Source organism: Pteropus vampyrus, unplaced genomic scaffold, assembly GCF_000151845.1.
Source record: "Pteropus vampyrus isolate Shadow unplaced genomic scaffold, Pvam_2.0 Scaffold23, whole genome shotgun sequence".
NCBI classification, from domain to species: Eukaryota; Metazoa; Chordata; class Mammalia; order Chiroptera; family Pteropodidae; genus Pteropus; species Pteropus vampyrus.
The window spans coordinates 222,144-233,232 of NW_011888804.1; the positions used below are offsets into that span (position 1 = coordinate 222,144).

At 49.9% G+C, this 11,089-nt stretch overlaps 2 protein-coding genes across 4 annotated transcripts in view; one reads left to right on the plus strand and one right to left on the minus strand.

The window, feature by feature from the left end:
- RILPL1 (Rab interacting lysosomal protein like 1) overlaps window positions 1-3,623 on the plus strand; it is a 32,964-nt gene extending 29,341 nt beyond the window's left edge. The window contains exon 8 of the mRNA XM_023528141.1: window positions 3,160-3,623. Coding sequence (XP_023383909.1) covers window positions 3,160-3,304 — 145 coding nt within the window. The 3' untranslated portion in view covers window positions 3,305-3,623. The remainder of the gene's footprint in view (window positions 1-3,159) is intronic.
- Window positions 3,624-5,672: 2,049 nt separating this feature from the next.
- Window positions 5,673-10,861, minus strand: SNRNP35 (small nuclear ribonucleoprotein U11/U12 subunit 35). Of its 3 annotated transcripts, XM_023528169.1 has the most exons (3): window positions 10,708-10,804; window positions 7,640-7,734; window positions 5,673-7,440 (listed from the first exon to the last, which is right to left on the minus strand). In XM_023528169.1, the coding sequence occupies exon 3, from the start codon at window positions 7,435-7,437 to the stop codon at window positions 6,697-6,699; it is 741 nt and encodes a 246-aa protein (XP_023383937.1). In that variant the 5' UTR covers window positions 7,438-7,440; window positions 7,640-7,734; window positions 10,708-10,804; the 3' UTR covers window positions 5,673-6,696. The 3 variants fall into 3 exon arrangements, with proteins under 3 accessions (XP_023383937.1, XP_011354011.1, XP_023383938.1); XM_011355709.2 differs by lacking the exon at window positions 7,640-7,734 and having other exon boundaries at window positions 10,708-10,861; XM_023528170.1 differs by lacking the exons at window positions 7,640-7,734; window positions 10,708-10,804 and adding an exon at window positions 10,514-10,701.
- Window positions 10,862-11,089: the final 228 nt, after the last annotated feature.

An 11,089-nucleotide genomic window follows, 5' to 3' on the forward strand; every position in this document is an offset into this window, starting at 1 on the left:
TTCCACTGTGTCTCTGGGGGGCTCCCTTTATGCTGAGAGAGGGGTCCTGGCGAAGGTGGGTGCAGAACTGTGTGGCTTGGAGCCTCTGGAAGGCTAACCATGTCCTCTAGCCTGGCCTCTGGGGACTGCGCCCAAGCGTTTAGGAAAAGGTATCACCTCTTCTTGCCGCCACCACAAGAAGCCAGCCCGGTGGTTCAGCCAAGATGCAGTAATCTGTGGAGTGCATCAGAGGTGATCTAAACACACAGAGGCTCCCCAAGCCTCATTTGAGACCATTATTTTATATCTTTTCCCAGCCAACCTCTAAAAAAAATGAAAGCTGTCCAAAATAAGCTGGGGTGGCCTGGTGGGCGTTTCCTCTCTATTTCCTGGCCCAGCCGAGGGGCTGACAAGCCTTCGGCTGGCTCTGACTTACCCAGGCTGGTGCTGAGGCAGGCTTTCTGCTTCAGCCCAGGGCCTGCCTGGCCCGCACGGGCTGCCTCACCTTCTCTCCTGGGTCTCTCCTGGCCGCCTTTGGGACACACACCTGCAGCTCACGGCAGTTGGGGTGGATGTGACGGAAGACACCCGTGGTGTCCCACTGCCTCTCACAGCAGGCTTTGACTCCTTCCTTCCCCGTGCCCAGGCCCGCGTCTTCAGCCCATGCAGCCCATGCTGTCTTTTTTCGCTGGTTGTCACGTGCAGTGGCAGTTTGCTAGGCATACTGTAACAAGTGCCACAGCCTGGGTGGCTTAAACAATAGAAATGTTTTCTCATAGTTCTGGAGGCTAGAATTCCAAGATCAAGGTCTCGTGGGGTCAGTTCCTCCTGAGGCCGTGACGGAGGGTCTGCTCCAGGCTGCTCCTCTGGCTCCTGGTGTTCCCTGGCCCTAGACGCATCACCCCCAGTCTCTGCCTTCATCTTCACGTGGCGCGCCTGTGTGCGCGTCTCCCCCACTTAGAGGGACCCACATCATTCAGTATAACTTCACCTTAACTAGTAACATTTCCAAGGACCCCATCTCCAAATAAGGTCATTCTGAGGCAATGGGGGGGTTGGGACCCCACCAGATGAATGGGGGAGACCTAACGCTACCCCCAGCACGCGCCGCAGGCGAAGTCTTCGGCTGGCGTGTGTGAGGGATGCGCTCACGTTCATGCCTCCGTTTTTATCTTTTCTGTGTCTGTCTGCATTTTCCTGACCAGGATCTTTACGGCCGTAATGCCCATGGTAGCAGCCGGACTGATAATAGATGACCCCACTCTGCTGCCCGTCCGACGACTGGTCCCCCTCGTAGGCACTGTGTTCTTCTGGTTTGGGTTTGGGCTGTGCCTTCGGAATGTCTGCTGCGGCTACTGCTGGGCTGGCCCGTCACCCTCTGGCCACTTTAGCTGCATGGCCGTCACCCGTATGTCCCCATGTGAAGTGGGTGTCGCGTGTGATTTCAAACGTGCTACTCACGGCGCTCGAGCTGCATGAGGCCTTGGAATTCTCGGCTCTGTCACCGATAATTCTTTTTGTCTTTTTCTTTGTTTCTATTCTAAAACCACCTTGTCCATGATCCAGTAAAGAAGGTCCTTTAAGTGACGGGTCAGTAATCAACACCCACTGTGACACCCCCACCCCCACCCCGAGTGACACTAACGTTGTGTTTTCAGTCTTCACGCCCCAGCTTTCTAAACTGCTTTGTTCTTGCCAAGCTGTGGTCAGTAAGCCATTCGATCTTGTTAAAAGGAGGAGAAGCAGAAGAGGATAGCATGTTTGAATCTCTCTGCGTCCCCTTAGACAGGACGTGGCGAGTGGCTTTTCTGCTTGAAAGTCAGGCAGAGGTGAAATGTAGCAGTGATGTGTTGCTGCTGTATTTTTGGTCCGCTAATTGCCCTGATTACACTCTGCCAAGAGCTCACAAATAACCCAGCGGGTCTGGAGAACTGCTCCAGATAAACCTGGCTTGCCTCAGCTTTATGATAAAAGACCACTTTATTCCTGGTAGGAAGTGATTGTAGGATCCAGTAACCACAGAATAGTAAAATCGCTTTCACCTAAATGTAATTGAAACTGAACTCAACAGGCCACAGCACACGCACACACACACACACAGTGCACGGACACACACACACACACACACACACACACACACACACACGCAGAGCTAATAGGTGAACAGAAAGAGGGAACTAAAAATAGTTGATCCAAAGCTTGGCGATCTCAGTGGTTCGTTCCTATTTCTGCCCCCGGAAAGCATAACATAGCAATTATATCTCTCACCGAGTTCAGAAACCAAAATGCAAGAGAAGGAAAGCTCGGTAAGAATAAAAGGCATCTTATCAGAGGCTGGGGATATCGAAGGACAGTTGGCCGCTTAGAAAGGGTTTGGGGAAAACACTCAAGGTGGGTCAACTCAAGTTTACTGGCCTGGGTTCTAGTCTGCGTTTAGCTAACTGTGATGAGCGATCACTAGTCACGGTTGTTTTCAAAAGACCCTTGGTCTACGTTAGTGGTTTCTAAGAGAAGTGATAAGCTCTGAAAGCTTTCACCATAAATCAGGTTTTGACATTCGAAAATGGTATTTCCCAAACGTCACTCACGTACCAAACGCACCACGTTTATCAGAGATCCACGTGTGCTGTTACTTCGTATTTTTTTTTAATTGTCTCATGTTTCTCCAGTGCCTACTTCTGCCTCATCGTAAGCAGTAACATCCATGAAATCCGGTCTTCGGTGTGCTACTCACATAGTTTCTTGGTTCGTTAAATAAATACATAACGACTTGAAAACAGTCATCTGTTTACATCAGAATCCTCTTACATTCCACACAGTGTTCAAGTTATTACTTTCTCTGCATCGTGAGGGGCAAAGCATTTCATGCTTCTAGTAGCTTTTTCTTCCCCCTGGTCACGAGAAGCCCTCGGTAGTGTTTAAGGCAGGAGATGAGATCACATCACACGTCACATACGTGCACGTCCCATTCACAGTCACCTCCAAGATACCGTGATGGTGACACACAGAACCCCCTGCTGCTTTCTAGAATAACTCTGACCCACACCCCCAACTTCTTCTTTCACGCCTTGACTTGATTTGCTCCCCTCCACGTTTGCTGCTCTTTGTCCCCGGCGCCGCGGAAACCGGAAGCGTGCTGCACCCAAGGGCGGGCGCTCACTCTCTCCTTCCTTCCCGAAGGTTTAGCTTCTTCTCTCGCGATAAGAAGCGTCTGGCCAACGCACAGAGAATCGTGCACATCCAGGAGTCCTGTGGCCCGTGGGCCAACTCCCACCGCGACGACGGTTACACAGAGCAAGGACAGGAAGCCCTGCAGCACCTGTGACCGTGGCCCACCTCTGCCCTCGGACCGGAACTGTCCACTGCCAGCGCCTGCGGTGTCACCGGCAGCCCCAGGTGTCGCTTGTACGCCCTCAGAACTGGTCCCTCAGACGAACTGTCGCTTTGAGGAAGCACATTGAAAAACTGATGCCAAACTCTAAGGAAATGTTTATTTATACCCAGGGCTATCACCGTTTGTAATAGATGACTCTGATCCCTTAGGATATATATTTAATAAGAAATGTAGGGAGGCCAGACTTTTGCATTAACTTCAGTAACACAAGCTTCTTTAAGCCAAATACACCACTTGCCATTGTCACTGCTGTCTGGCTGCTTAGTGTGAAATTCTGCTGGTTTTGTTGTCACGTTTGTCACACTAAAGTGGGAGGCAGGGAAGTGGGAGGCGTCCATTAGTTCTGTTCAGGAAGTCGCCGTGGAGCTAGCACACTCCACAGGATGCGTCCCTGGGACGAGCAGGGTCTTGGGGGTAACCAGACGTGCCGGCGCAGCTCAGACACAGAGCAACAGAAAATACGGACGACGGTCCCGCCCCGCCCCTGGAAGCTTCTCTCTCGCTCCTTGTAGCTGACAGTGCCCAGAGCGTGTAGCAGTGTCGAGCCAGGGCCTCGGAATGGGCCGTGAGTTCTGCAATACTAACCCAACAAAATGGCTAAGGATGAGACATCACGACATTTCGCATGTGGGTTTTTTTTTCTTGGCGTCTTTTTTTTCCTTTTAGCCTTCACTGTGTCAAATACTTAGTCTCCTGCAAAGACAAATGTCCCAAGGGTTGAGAATGGGGTATGGGAGCCTAGGGGATGGGGGATGAGGGACTTGCCAGAGCCAGGGCAGTGGGTGAAGATGGTTTGGGGACCACGTGTCTGGCTGACTCATGGGATGCAGTGGCAGACAAAGAACTAGATGTCCTGTCTGCAACTGGCGAGTTGGGGGTTTGTCTCTCCACCCACCGAGCACCCAGGGCGCCAGGCTGGGTGCTCAGGCATTGAGAGAGGTGGCGTTTCCTAACAGCACTCAAGCTCGTGACAGGGCCACCTTTTACACATTCTGCTCTGGTTTGCTAAGAAACCAGCAGGTCAGTTCTAGAATTCATAGACTGCTCCCAGATTGCCGAAAAGAATGATCAGGCAGGATGATGTTGATTTCGAGTGGTGGTTCTCAAACTTTGACTGCCCGTTAGAATTAGTTTATTCTCAGAGAGTGAAAAGCATGTGCACTGAGTCACCCTCCCCCGTGTCCTTCCCGCCATCTTCAGTTGTCCTTCCAGGGGTAACCAGTATTGCCGGTTTGGGTGTCTTTCCTGAAAGTTTATACATATACATGCAATTACGTAAAAGAAACCCAACCACATACATTTCCATTCTTTTACGTAAATGGCAGCACACTACGTATGTGCTATTCTGTACCTTTCTTTTCTGAGATACTGTGGACATGACTCCTTATCAGTACACAGACAGTGTGTCTCAGCCAGGGGCGATTTTGCCCCCGGGGACATTTGGCACTGTCTGGAGACATTTTGGGTTGTCACAGCTGGTGTGAGGGAAGTGCTGTCACCCAGCGAGTAGGCTCCAGGGATGCTGCCAGATGTCCTATAATGCCCAGGACAGCCCCCACCACAAAGAACCATCCAGCCCCGAATATCAGCAGCGCTGAGGCCGCGGAACCCTGGTCTGCCACACACGTGCATAATTTGTTCACGTTTTTCCAGGCCCCACGATGGATAGCTTCCTGCCGATCCTTTACTGTCTGAAACAGCGTTGCACACTTTCACACCCGTGCGTCCGTCTGCAGAATAAAGCAGAAGCAGAATCGCTGGGTCAGAGGGTGTACGCCTCTGTCACACTGATGGCTACCGCTAAAGTCCCCGCCTTGGAGAGTCTACCTGTTGTTGTTTTTAGTTACTAGGGCCCACACAAGGCAAAGCCCATATGACTGGGGATGGGGTCTGAGTGTGCACGATTTTTAAATCCGTCCAAGTTCTAGCGCTCAGGGTTGTCACTGCTAAACAGCTCAGCTGGATTTGTTTCTGATGCTGTCTGACACAAGCTTCCCTGATGCAGAGTATTCTTGTTCAGCTAACATTCCTGCCGACTCCAGCCCATGGCACACTTTCGGTGCTATAAAAGGGAACACTCTGTAAATAAAATGTGGGTGAAATCAGGAAGGTATTCCTGCAAGGCTCTTTTCTGAGACGGGACATGGTAAAATCCTGCACTGGAAATTCACAAAGGAAAGAGCATGTTTTTCTAAAACGGTTCTAACAGCTGAGAGCAATTTTAAGATGTGGCAGGCTCCCTACATAACAATGAGATTCATACTCCTGAGGCAAAAACCTGGTAATGAATGTGTGAGTCTTGATATTAAATCAGACGTTTATTTTGCATGAAACATCTTGAATTTGAAGCACCCGAACTTTCAAAGGTACAGCCATCGATGAAACAAAAATGCTAAGTGTCACTTTTTTGAATACCACGTGATCGGTATGGTACTTACTCAAAGCCCTCAGCAGCAGCTAAGGTCCACAGGTCCAGCTCCCAAACGCACCAGAGGCTGGATGGTCAAGAGGGAAAAGACCAATCGCTCCATCAGAACTAGGTACAAACCTTGCGTTGATTTGTCATTTTCGTTTCACTCTTCGAGCTTGATCTTTTCAAAGGGCTGCCGGGGACCCTAGCGTCACAGCCCCACAATGCTGGTGTCTCACTGTAAATGCCAGCCTCCCAACCAAGAAAAAAAAGACAGGAGAAAAGGCAGTCGGCATCTGGCTCAAGAATGGGGTAACGTCTGTTCAGGCGTGGCTGGGTGCTGACCCGGAGCGCTGCTCGGGCTGGCTCTGGTGTCAGGTCTCTGTACGTCCTCCTTGGATTCACATTTCCGTCAAACTCCTGCACTGTGGACATTGAGATGGAACAGAGACAACCTATTCGGACCAGATTTGGGTTCCCAGGAGTCAGAGATCGATGCAAATGATAGTCAGCCATCAGCTCTTTTCGCTTAGCCCTCAAAATGGCCATTTCCAATAGATGGGAGAAAATCGAATTCTCAAAACGAGTTCTCTGCTGCCGAATTAAATGAGAATTTAATTTACTTTAAAGGCTCCTGACAGGAGCCCTTCGCACAGAGCCCAGCAAGTAAAGAATCGTTTCTCAAGCTTATTGAATCACACGTCTTTAGAACTATAAGGTGAAGAAGAGAAACTCGGAGTATCGGTGTTCAGCTTGAAACCTGAGGTCCAGGTTGAAAAAAACTACCCTGCACCCCATTACCATCAGTGTGCTTTATTCGGCATCGGACCGATCCTTTGTACAGAAGCGACACAGATCTCTCTGCTCCTACTTACGCTGTGTCCGCGCCTGGTCCTGGTGGTGGCGCTGACCTCTACTTACTTCTGTCCCTCTTCTCCCTGCCCTTGACCCGGTCATCTCGGAAATCCCTCTCTCTCTCCCAGTCGCTTTCGGGCCACACCCTGGGTGGCTCTCTTTCCGGCCACCTCTTCTCCCGGCCCCGGTCATGATCCCGATCCCTGGGCCTCGACTCCCAGTGTCTCTCTCGGGATCGCGATCGCTCTCTCTTGTCCCTTTTTCCCTCTCTATACTGGTCGTTTTTAACCACCGGCAAATTAATGGGTTTTCGAAAAGGCCGATCCCGCCCCCCAAACCTCAGCTGCCCGGATTCCTTCTTCCCCCCCAGACCTCCTCCGAGGCGCCGAGGAATCCAGCCTTTCAGAGTCCTTTCCAGTTCGTAGTCCACAAATATCTCGTGCTGGTCGATGACCAGGCCGTCTGCGTCTCGGTAAGCTTTGAGCAGAGAACGCTCCTCTTTGTACTCGATGAAGGCGTAGCCCTTTGAAAAGCCCGTCACCAAGTCCCTGACCAGCCGGAGCCGCCGGATGTCCCCGTAGCGGGAAAATACTTCCTTTAACTTCTCCTCTTTGGTCTGCAAGTTTAGCCTTGCCACAAACAGGGTGAGCAGGGGGTCTCCCGTGACGCCTTTGTTGGGGGCGTATCGGGCCAACATTGCCCTCCAGACTGCGCGATCGTGGGGGTCCTCATCGGTGCCATCGATGCTGCCAGCTTTAAGCGGGTCGTACTCCTTGGCGATGGGCATCCAGTCGTTCATGTTCTAGGAAGGACCACGGCAAGTGTTTACGTAGCACCTAAACACGCTACTCACGGAATCCCTAGGACCGCCCCGTGAAGTGGGTCCCATCATTCACGCCCTCTCCCGCAGGGAAGGGAGTGGATGCCCAGAGGCTGAGGCCTCCCTGATAGAAAGGCAGGGGGAACAGCATCCTCCAGCTTAGTCACGGCAGGAAACTCACCCAACTACGTTATAACATGGCGACATGGATCAAAATCCAGGGGCGAATCCAGGCTCGCCTTTCGGAGATGTTAAAATGGTCATAGGAAAACCAGCCTGGGAACCGCCGTGGAAAATGGTGTTCTAAAAAACTCTACCAAGAACTTCAAACATACCAACAGAACAGCATGACCCTCCAGGAATTCCTCACCCGGCTCCAACTATGACCAGCATGTGGCCACTCGTCTCATCTGTGCTCCCACTCACGTACCACATCACTCATCTGTAAACGTTTCCGTATGCGTCACGAAAAGGTGGGGCTTCTTCAAAAACAAAACTACGAGGGAAAATGGCGCTCTGAACGCAGCGTTTTGCATCTGTCGGTAAACAGGTAGCAAAGCTAAAATGACAGCGACCCAGCAGCAGGCTCTGTGGTTCGAAAAGAATATGAGATTTCTTCCCAATTCCCTAGCGGATCGTCCGTTTATGCCTTGAAGCATGAGAATTGGTTGCGAGGATAATTTTAGTCCAGCGGACACACTGCAACTGTCATTCATTCTGATCATATAATTTTTTTTTGAAAGAGGGTGGCTAAGTTTAAGTCTGGCACATGATAATTGATTCATATGCATCAACAATTACCAACATTTCAGACACGGCTAATAACCACGTGACCAGTTCTGTACATCTTTAGAGCCAATGCTGAAATATGCTACTGAAAAACCAGGGCTTTGGAATATATATGGTGATGCTCACTGCTAACAGCATCTTTCCATGTTTGTTAATATCTATAATGTCCCCTCCCCATCTTTCTCAAATTTCCCTCAAGGGTCTTTTTAGTTTTGTTCTTCAGTTTATGGGTTATGTAGGGGGAGTGACTGGGGGTACACTGGAATTTTTTCTCCCAGTAAAAAAGCCAAACACCTGAAGAATAAAATCCAAAGTCAGTGGACTCAAGACCTCTGGCCCTCAGCCACCTACCACATGCCATCACAAAACCTATTGCACCCAGGATTGCTCCTCACGCCTTGAGCGCACCATAGTCCCCCAGCTCTGGGTCCTCCCCAGTGCAATTTCCTCTGCTGGGGACATTCTCTTCCTTCTGCCCCACACAGCTCCACCTGCGGAGGTTCTACACAAGCCCAGTTTCCAGCCTCTTCCCCGTGAAGCAAACTCATCTCTCCTGCGGCTCATGGCGCCTCTCTGTCATATGCGTCACGTTTTGCCCAACGCACAATAAACGCTCTTCAATCTAGTGTCTGCCTCACTTCACCTCCAGATCCTACGACGCTTCCTGATACATGCTGCAGAACTGAACCAAAACTCAGCGAACTTTTCTGGAGGCTCTAAATCAGACAAAAAGGTCCGCTTCATTGAGAAATGAGAGGCGGGTCATCACCCTGTCTGCTACCGACTTGTAAAAGGAGAACATGTCGTCTGTCATCATTAACAAGCAACTTTGGAGAAGACACATCTCTGGAACCCTCATCAGTAAAAGGATGATAAACAGCTGGAACTACGGAAGGAGCACCGGACACAGTGAAACAATTTCGGTCCCCATCCCTGTCTGGCCTGTGCTTCTAACGCATTTGGTGTCTTTTCGCTCTCACGGCTGGAATTTCTCCACGTGAAAAAAAATAAGAGATAATCACTATGACATTTGCATCTCTGCTCCGGTATTCTCTATTATCAGTCCCACTCTACTGACCCTAAAATTCTTAGCTTCTAATCTCACTTCCCACCAACATCACAGGGTTGCAGGAAAAAAATCAAAGACCATAATAATTACAGTTAACTTGTATTGAACACTCAGAAGATGCCAGCACTGTACTAAGCACTTAACTCCCCTCACCTCTCAACAAAACCAGGAAACAGGTTACTGCCCTTTCAAATGTGGAAAGTGAGAGGCAAAAAGGTTCTTTTTGAGTTTGCCCCAAATCACAAAGCTAACAAGTAGCCCAGCCTGGGAGTTAGAGCCAGGGGCTTTTCCAATTCCAGAGCTTGAGATCTTAACTATTTCCTTAGATGGCTGTCATAAAATATAAACCTTTGGAGATGGGGACAGGAAAAATGAGCAACCAGGATTCTGGATGTTTGAGGCTGAGGTCCTTCCCCAAGTGGGAAAGAACCCCTTCCCCATTCTACAAGAAAAGGTCACAAAGAAATGAAACTGATATTATTGTACATAGTCAGAGCTCCGGTTCAAAGATTTAAAAGTTCTTCACGTTAAAATCTGGAGAGACTTACAAAGGGATAAGTATGGATTTTGTTTTGCCTTATTCTACATACATCTATCAATATCAAATATCAAGAGAACAGCGGCTTTACAGCTTATTCATCTTTCCGGGTGTTATTTCCTCCGTTGCATTATGTTGACATCCGTACCACGATCTGTTCGGAGTTTTCGATTCTCATTATTTCATAAAGGGGGATGAGATGTGAAAGATGTTGGGGGTTGGAGGTGGGTGGGGCGATTAACCATTAAAGACAAAGGTGAGGAAAGTGAAAAAGAACCTTGGTTTGGGAGTCAGGACACCAAAGTTGAAAACCTAGAGATCTATCTGGGGCAAAATGTAAATCATCTGTAAAATGTAGCTAAATGCCACTTCACTAAATTGTTGTCAAGATTATATAAGAAAGTGTCTCTGAAAGTGCTTTATAATTATGAGTTGTTATACGAATGAAAGTTGTTATTATGCAAACAAACAAAACAGGTCTCTCCTTATCGAGTCTGCAGAGCAAAACCTTCCCATGGGGAAATAAACTGAAGGCGGGCCCCGCAGAGACCTCCCGAGCATGCGCAGTGGCGCCGGGGACGCTAAGGCGGAAGTCTGGGTGGAAAAGCCTGTACCCCCAAACCCCGGCAGTGCCTTTGCCTTAGCCGCGGGCCCCTCACCTTCTGGGTGGGCGCGGAGCGGAAGGGGCCATCCTTCTAACCCAGCTATCGCCTCCGCTCCCCGAAACACAACGCCAAAGGTCTCCCCCGCTTTGCCAGGTTTCAACATGGCGGCCCACACACGCGCGGACACACAGTGCAGGTCGAATTAACTTCGTCCTTCTCGCCAGGTGGGCTTGGCCGCTCCCACTCACCTCTGCAAAGCTCGGGCTCCCCTTCCCACGAAAAGCCGCGCCCGGCTCGAAGCGATGGGAGGGTCTCGGTGCCTGCTCAACCGGACCTTTGCATTGGAAGGAGCAGATTCGTCACGCTGTTTTCGTTTTTGCTTTTAAGAATTATAATCACATGTACTGAGCATTAAAGGCGTGTTGTTTTCGAAGAGTATGAAATTCTCATTTTTCTAATTGTGTTTTTTTTTTTTTTTCCTACGAAGACAAGATGCTGAATCGAACCCCTGGGTTGAAAGAGTGGCGAATGTGCGGTTAGTTGTCTGGGAGCCACTGAATTGCTCTCCGTGGCGGGGGCTCCGTCCGCGCGGCGGGAGTTCGTTCTTAGACTCACTTTGAGAATCCGGTT